The 9,469-nt window shown below is 33.1% G+C and overlaps 1 protein-coding gene across 1 annotated transcript; it reads left to right on the forward strand.

Moving 5' to 3' along the window:
* The first annotated feature begins 1,909 nt into the window (after positions 1-1,909).
* Positions 1,910-7,408, forward strand: LOC132169019 (putative serine/threonine-protein kinase PBL22). The gene is made up of 6 exons (XM_088513279.1): positions 1,910-2,000; positions 2,609-3,228; positions 5,112-5,571; positions 5,951-6,066; positions 6,367-6,627; positions 7,166-7,408. Exons 1-6 carry the CDS (start codon positions 1,910-1,912, stop codon positions 7,406-7,408), a joined length of 1,791 nt encoding a protein of 596 aa, XP_088369405.1.
* The last annotated feature ends 2,061 nt before the right edge of the window (positions 7,409-9,469 follow it).

Raw genomic sequence — 9,469 nt, forward strand, 5'->3', positions numbered from 1 at the left:
CACTAAAGGAGAATACTACCACTACAGGAAAATTGGTCTTTAGCGACCATATTTTTAGCGACGACCCAAAAGTCGTCGCTATTGCTCAATATCAGTGACGACAATTTCATGTCGTCGCTAATTTCATAAAAAATTTTTGGAAACAGCGACGACTAGATGTCGTCGCTGATACGTGGTCGCTAACGCCAGAATAATATTTTTTTCTCATGCGCGAAAAGGAGCGCCAAAAATATTGTGACGGGTCCAAATCATTAGTGACAACATTGTCGTCGCTAATGAGAATTTTAATTAGCGACGACAGTGTCGTCGCTAAATAATAAAATAAAAATTATTAAAATCATAATTAGCGACGACTAATGAGAAATTTAATTAGCGACGACAGTGTCGTCGCTAAATAATAAAATAAAAATTATTAAAATCATAATTAGCAACGACATTGTCGTCGCTAATGAGAATTTTAATTGTCGTCGCTAAATAATAAAAGAAAAATTATTAAAATCATAATTAGTGTCGTCGCTAATGAGAATCACAATTAAAAGTTTAAGATTATAGGTTCAATTGAACATCTAAAAATGATAAAATGTCCTTTATACCCTCAAAACTTTTAGAAAATTATAAATTTTCTCTTAATTTGAAATTAAAATTAATTTTAAAAAATGAAAAAAATAAATTAATTTCAATTTATTGTTGTCACGCAACAAACTTGATACAAATTAAAGATTCGATTTAACATCCGATTGATCCTAGTGAATTAGTTCGATTGATCGTGATAAGATCAAATGATTGATCAAACTTGATACAAATTGAAGGTTCGATCAAACATCCGATCGATCCTAATGAATTAGTTTGATTATCGCGATACGATCAAGTGACGATCAAAATTGAAACAATTGAAATTAAAGGTCTGTTCAAACATCCATTTGATCCTAGTGCATTTGTTCGATCGATCATGATAGGATCAAATGATCAATTAAACTTGAAACAACTAAAATTAAAGGTTTGATCGAATATCCGATCAATCATAATGAATTAGTTAGATTGATCGTGATAAGATCAAATGATTGAAACAATTGAAATTGAATGTTTAATCAGAAATCCGATTGGTTCTAGCTAGTACATTCGTTCCAACGATCGTGATAAGATCAAATGATCGATCGTGAAAAAAATAAATATTTTTTTTTCCTTTTAAATATAACAATTTTTCCTATTAAATTAAAACGCTTAGAAAAATTATTATTATTATTTTTTTATACTATTATTGAAGTTTTTTATTTCTTATTCTTATTTAAATGTTTGATTGATCGTGATAGGATCAAATGTTCCATCAAACATCCGATCGATCCTAGTGAATTAGTTCGATTGATCGTCATAGGATCAAATATTCGATTAAACATCCGACCAATCTTAATGAATTAGTTCGATTGGACGTGATAGGATCAAACATCCGATTGAACATCCGATCGATCCTAATGGATTAGTTCGATTGATCATGATAGATCAAACTTCTGATCGATCATGGTGATAGGATCAAATGATCGATCCGATCGATCCTAATGAATTAATTCGATTGATCGTGATAGGATCAAATGCTCGATCAAACATCTGATCGATCCTCAGATTCAACAAATTGTCATACAAAGTTTTGAATGATACGGACGCATGGAGAATCTGCACAATATAATTTTTATTTATAATTATAATGTTTTGAGGCTGTTGTATTCAACGGAAGGGGCTCGGAAATTCCGAGGTTGTAATGGAAGCTAGCTGCAGACACGAACACAGCTAACAAACAAGAATATCCTTTTTCCGATGGTCTCAAGGAAACCATCGTCTATAACTACACCCTTCCACTCTTCCCAAGAGAAATTTTTTCTCATAACGTTTGATTTCCTTGTGGTGGGTTAAAAGTATGAAGCCAATCGGCCGTTTGCTCAATCTCACCTTCTTCTGCTTTGTTACCATTTTCCTTCGGACTTGTTCCAGCGATTCACCTCCACCAGGTCCATTTGCTTCTTCTTCTTTTTATTTTATTTTATGTTTATTATTTTTATTCCTTTTTTTGTATATTTGCTTTTGGTAGACAAATTCATATTACCTCCCAGAACAATTCAATGTAAGAGAAATATTTGGATTTTATCTTTTGTCCAATCTCGGTACAATAAGAGATGAACAAATCCACCATTGACTATGTAGGTTCTGCAAATTTAATGATTAAAGATGGGCATGTAATACTTTCTTCAGTATAAATTATGTCTATCTTAAGGCGAAATAATATAATAACTAAATAAAAATATAAGAATTGAAAGCTTTGGAAAAACTACACTTGCTTCTCATGAATGTTTCTTCAATTGCAATGATTCCCTAAACTAAAAAAAAAAAAAAAGAGTTGTAATGACCCGAAAACTACTTATCCCTTTCAATTATTTCTCATCGTTAGGGCTTTGGCTAAATCATATGATAAAAAAAATAATAATAATAATAACGATGATATCCATGCATTAGACGTAGGTCATAGGTTGAAGCACCTTAATTCCTTGCGCTTGTTCTCATTTCTCATTTCTAAATTTTAAGTTTTAATAATAATTGCTTTAAATCTTTATGGTTTGAGCCTCATTACTAATTACTAAACGACTCACATGCATCCATGCAGCTAGGTGTGCGTTAAATTTCTCGTCATATTCATACCAGTTAACCGGTGAGTATTGCGTCGGCGTCCAAGAAAAAATAGCCGACTGGGATAGCTTCCCCAAAACTCTGTGCTGCCGGAATGCCCTCACCGTTTTCTCTCAAGCCTTGGCACAGCACGTGTATAGCACGCAGGGCACCATTTTCCCTTCCAAAGATATGTGGAGTAACTGTAACGCCTCCCTCTCCCCGGAAATGTACTCGGCGTTCGTGGATTCCTGCGGGTTTAACGATTACCTTTTCTCCGGCGGTCTTAGCCAGTGCGCTACCTTCTCTTTGGCTGCCGTTAAGAGCGTTAAGCCTTACCAGTTTGCCGTGGACGAGTGCTCTAACTTTGAGAATGCAATATTTGACGACACTTGCGCAAATTGCACTCCTGCAATATTAGACATGAGGAAAGGTCTACTAAAGCTATCTCAAGAAAAAGACGACAACAATTCAGAAAGAGCCATATGTGGCGTAGCTGCCGTTATTTCTGTTGCTGCCGGGGAATCGGGCAACGGTTTGTTGATTGACAACTTTTATCGATGTTTGCCTAGTTTAGTTGATTCAGGTAAGAACTTTAACTTTTATTATTACTTTTTTTTTTTTTTGGTAATTTCACTTTGTACCCACGAATTATCACGTGATTTGATAAGCTCCCAAACTTTAAAACCTCTCAATTTAAATCCATGAATTTTTAATTGCAGTCAATTTGAACCCGTCAGATTTTAAACGTTAAAAGTGAGACAATAACGTTTATATCCCTGACTTTTTTATAAAATTTCAAATTTACCATTAATTTTAAATTAAAAAAATATATATATATTATAAAAAAAATGACAAGTTAACCAACGGTTGGGCCATTTGTGACCTTTTTTTTTTCAAATTTTTTTTTAATAAAAAGAAAATTGAAGGGCAATTTTGTCTTTTTGGGGTTTTAACTGCAAAAATTGACGGATTGAGGTAAATTGACTGCAATTGAAAGTTCAGGGGTTCAAATTGAGAGGTTTTAAAGTTCAGAAGGCCTGTTAAAATGCGTGGTAATTCAGAGGTTTAAAGTGAAGTTACCTTTTTGTTTTTGAAAAAATTCACTGAAGACCCCCAAACTTTCACTCGTTTTGAAATACCCATCCTTAAACTTCAAAATCTCTCAATTTAGTCCCCTAAACTTTCAATTGCTCTCAATTTGGACCCCTCCATCAATTTTAGCCGTTAAAAATTTAAAAAAAAGACCAAAATATCCCTAATTTTTGTTTTTTTTTTTTTAAATAAAAAAACGTTTTGGAAATTGAAATTTTATACAAAAGTCAGGGGTATAAACGTCATGTAATGCTTAAAATTTGACAGAGTGGTCCAAATTGAGAGCAATTGAAAGTTCATGGGACTAAATTGAGATATTTTAAAGTTTAGGGAGGGTTTATCAAATCGGGTGGAAGTTCAGGGGTCTTCAATGAAATTTTCCCTTTTTTTTTTTTTTTTTTTGAGAAATTTACTTCTTTCTTTTTTTTTTTTTTTTTTAAAAAAAAAAAATCACTCGATTGATAATATAAATTATGGTCATGGGCCTACTGATTCTCTATATTTTGGTTTTAGCGTACGGATAAAGACTTACGATAACTTGTTTATTTATTTAGTTAATTTTTTGTTTAAATTTAGATCTAGTTGCTATTTGGCTTCTTTTGGATTCCAACTTTTAACCATAAGTATTTTACTTGTCCACAGGATCGGATTTCTCAATCAGCTGTAAGTAGAACTACTTCTTAAATGTATTTGTTACATACACACTAACTGAAGTAAAACATATGAAGAAATAGGGGGAAAATCACTTGTTTTGCATGGTTGATTTCGAATCATCAAAATTTTCATTGTGGGTATTCCATTTTTCAGTCCTTTTACCATTTGGGTTTTATGTGAAGAAAAATGCTACACATTCTAAATTTTCTTTCTAAAAGTTGATTCCTAAATAATGTGCACCATCCCATGAGTTGGTGACACACTTCTCAAAATAATAAATTTCATGGGATAGTGACACATGCATTACTTGGAAACTAACTTTTGAAAAGAAAATTTGAGATGTGTAGCACTTCTCTTATGTGAATTCAAACTGCTGACACATTAAATATTTCTTATATATACCTCTATAAAAATTTACCCTTGATTAAAAATTAAAAAAAAAAAAAAACAAAAAAAAAACCCATGACTAGCAAATGTTCACTTCTTTTTTCTTTTTCAATTTTAAAAATGAGGGTATTTTGGTCATTTTGGCATCATCCGTTAGGATTTAACCATAAATCCTAACGGGTGAAATTAAAAAAGACTGAAAATTGAATACTCACATTGCGATTTTTGATCATTCGAGGTCAACATTGTAAGTCCATTATACATGGGGGTAAGTGAAGTTTTCCGGAAGAATGATGGTGATCATGAATATATACTCACAGAAGTCATTAATTTACTCATCAGATTCAGTGGTAAAACCTCTATTTGCAATCTTGATAGCGATCATCACATTAATGCTGATTATTTTGCTGATAAAATATGTGACCAAGAAGAAGCCTCATAAAGCAGTTCAATCGAAAGTGAATATCACCACTTGGTCTGGCCTCTATACATTCTCAAAGGCGGAGATCGAGAATGCCTTGAATTTTGGCAATGAAAAAATATGCCTTGGGCGGGGAAGTGCTGGCCATGTCTATAAAGGTGTTCTTCCCAGTGGGCAAGTTGTGGCCATCAAGCACATAAATAAGAGCAACATCTCCGATTGGTTTAAACGGGAAGTTGACAATCTTTCAAGGGTTCGGCATCCAAACCTAGTTTGTCTCTTTGGTTGCTGCGTCGAAGATGGCGAGCAATATCTTGTGTATGAATACTGTCCAGCAGGCAACTTAGCTCAACATCTCTTAAGTAATTCCCTCTAACTTCAATTTTGTTTGTTTGTTTGTTTGTTTGTTTGTTTTTTTGTTTCTAATGACTTGAAACCCCTTTTAAGGTAAGACCACTTTGTAACCTATTCCTATAAGGTAAACCTAGGATACACAACCCCACTCGCAAAAACTGTGTATTGATTGAGTGAGGATTCGAATAGTCAATCTTGTGGTTGATGAAATTTGTGATCCTAACTCATCTCATAAAACCGGTTCTATAGGAGAGGATGCTAGGGAGAGGATGTCTTTTGCACCCTACAAAAAAAGTCTTGGCAGGAAACAAAAGCTCTAAGCAATGGCCTTTATGTGTTAGGATGAAAGAAAAATGTTATTATTGTCTTTTATGTCTTTATTTTCAGGAAAAGATACCCTTTTAACATGGGATATAAGAGTTAGGATTTTAAGAGATTGTGCGCTTGCACTGAGGTATCTTCACCATTACATAGATGGCTGCATTGTTCACAGAGATATTAAGGTACATGCTCTTCTTTTCGTCTGTGTATAATATCTTAATGAGAAATACTACATGTACTTTCAAGTACTTATATCTTGATGTAGTAATGAAAATTACCATTAGATTTTAGGTAAATTTCATATCAATGGTGATTTTCATTGCTACATCATGAAGTAAGTACTTGAAAATATATAGCATTTCTCATATCTGAATTATATGTGACTTTTTCCATTTCTTGTTTTTATTATGTTGATAAATTTGAAAGATGGTCATTTTGATGTAATTTAACAAATCTTGCTTGCATGCATGGTTACTTCTTAGCTTACGAACATCCTTTTGAGTGACAAGCTGGAACCCAAGCTATCTGATTTTGGTTTGGCAAGACTGTTGGGGATGGAAGAGACCAAAGTATTCACTGATGTGAGAGGAACTATAGGCTATATGGATCCAGAATACATGAGCAATGCCAAATTAACATGTGCTAGTGACATTTATAGTTTTGGCATTGTTGCTCTACAACTTTTATCAGGACGAAAAGTAATCGAATTAGATCTTGATGCAAGAGATCAACTGACAAGAATGGTAATTTTTTCATGTGTGCTTAGAGTTACTGAACAAGTTGGATTGGGATACTTATTAATTAATTATTAGAAATTCAAACTATTAGCAATTTGGACAGGTAATATGAAAGAAAGACCCTATATGAGAGTCTGCAAACCATCTGTCGTACGGATTGAGATCCCCTAGAATTCTATTTAAATTTGAAATTCTCAAATTTATAAATTTCAACCGTCCACCTCATCTAATTGTTTAAAATAAGTCATGTTTTAGCATTTAATAAGGAAGTTACTAAACCTAAGTTTGCTTGAAGGTAGCTTTTTCATTAAATGCTGAAACATGGCTAGCTTATTTTAGATAATTAGATGAAATGAACGATTGTGATTTATGAATTTAAGAATCTTAAATTTAAAAGAAATTATAGGGGTCATGCAACCCAAAATTTATATGGGATCTTTCACTTTACCTACACAAATTGTCAGAAATTCAAATAGATAATTATTGTGGATTTTTACGGACCTAGAGAGAGAAATAAAGTATATAATCATTTTAATTTGTGCAGGCAAGGGACGTGCATATGGGAAATCGTCTCTTATCGGATTTTGAAGACCCAAGGTTAGGTGGAGATTTCAACAAAGCGGACTTCAAATCCATCTTACAAATTGCTGTCCTCTGTGTTGCCAACACAAGTAGAGGACGCCCAAACATTGAGAACGTGTTTGGTGAAATGGATACGGGCTGGAAAAACACTGATACTTACAAGGTTTGGTTACTAAATGCTTGTAACAATTTTACATATGGATAGAAATTTTCTCCAAACCAGTTTGAAAGAAATATCCTCAAACCCATTTAAAAAGTGTCAAGTGACTATAAATATTAAAAAGATTAGTCTAAGTTAGTAAACTGTTATTAATGACCTTAAGAATTAGACCAACCTTTTAAATGTTTATAGACACTTGGCACTGTTTTAAAGGAACAGGATCTTCTTCAATCCATTATGGACTGAAAAATATCTAGTTCATAGTTAAGATTTCTGAATCTTATGGCTATAAATGGGACACATATTCCACTAATAAAAATAATAATAAAATAGTATTTTAAATTAAAAAAATTAATAAACAAATTAATAAAAAAAGAAGAAAAAAAGAAGGGGGGTGGCTGGCCACCATAGGGAGTGGCCGGCCACCCCCTATGGTGGCCAGCCACCCTCTACTTCTTCTTTTCTTTTTCTTTTTTTTTTTTATTATTATTATTTTATTAATTTATTTTTTAATTTAAAATAATATTTTATTATTATTTTTATTAGTGAGATTTTAGAAATCCTAACCATGAACTGGATATTCTCCAATCCATAATGGACTGGAGAGAATCCTATTCATGTTTTAAAAAGATTGAAGAATATTTCTTCCAAACTGTTTTAGAGGAAAGTTCTGCCTTCTATTGAAGGTGAAATTCTTGAAATTTATTTTCTAATTTTCCTCGAGTGCAGAGAGGAAAGCAAGAGATGAGTGCATTAGCTAGTTCTTTCTCTAGATCCTTAGAAGCGATTCCAGTTTGACATGCAACATTGCAATTTGAGCTGGATCGAGAAGGTTTTGAATCTGCTATGTTCATATTATTATAATTTTCATTTTGAGTGTATAGGGCAAAGAAAGGACAAGCTCTGTTAGAGAGCATATGTGGGTTGTCCCATATTGCTTAAGTGATGAGAGGCTTTGACCTCCTATAGTCCCACATTGCTAAGATAGAAGGTTAATTCCTAATCTCCTCTCTATAAATAAGAGAACATACAAGATATAATCTATAAAACTTTAGTGTGTGGATGTAGGTTCATTCTTAATGTGGGACTAGAGGATGATGTTTTATACAAACTAATAGCCATAGCCTCTCCTCACTTAAGTAATGTGGGACAACCCACATATGCCGATCCATAAGGTTTTGAATCTTTTGTATTTATATTATTCTAAAGATTGGTGATGATTAGGGGATAGAATAGTAAAGGAGTAATGTTTCATCGTACTTGTCTTTGATCCTAGATACCTTATCATGTACATATTATAATGACACTCTGTTTTGGTAAAACAACCCAAGAGATGTTTTGGGTGTTGGTTTCTATTTATGAGAAGATTGTACATTATCTATCTTTACATTTATATGCACTATATTTGAATATATTTAAATTTAAATATAAATTGAAACTATCCACACGTTGAGACTAATTCAAACAATTGTGTTATCATTTTGCTAAGGTTGGTACTTATCAGCAGGTACATTGTGTTGAAGGTGATCATTAGTTGTGGATGCTGTAATTTAGGGCTAGCAAAACAGGTACCTGCCAAATAAACAGGTATTCATTTATCCTATGCATGTAACTATTCTTTATGACACTTAAAAGAACCTTATTATAAAAATACATGCATAGAATAAACGGGTCGTAAACAGGTCATGTCAGCCACTTGTTTTGCCAGCCCTACCGTAATTTGCCTCTACAATCATAATGTTGGTGACCAGACGTTGAGATTGGACCTCCAATGAGTGAAGTGATGAGATAACAATGGTTTGCTTAACACATCTGCAATTTGATCTTTACTTTACAAAAATTTCACGACAACTTGGAGATTATGCTATCATGAACAAAATAATAGTCAATCTCTATATGCTTCGTGCAAGCATGAATGCTGGATTTGAAGCAAAATATGTAGCCCCAATATTACGACAAAATAGAATTAAGTGTTGTCAGTATAAGCACACCAAGTTCTCCAAACAGTGATTGAATCCAAAGCAATTCAGCTGTTGCATTAGCAACAACCTAGTACTCAGCTTCGGTGGAAGATTGTGAAACCATGGGTTGATTCCTAGAAATCCA

Source organism: Corylus avellana, chromosome 1 (assembly GCF_965113065.1).
Source record: "Corylus avellana chromosome 1, dhCorAvel1.hap1.2, whole genome shotgun sequence".
In the NCBI taxonomy this organism is placed as follows: Eukaryota; Viridiplantae; Streptophyta; class Magnoliopsida; order Fagales; family Betulaceae; genus Corylus; species Corylus avellana.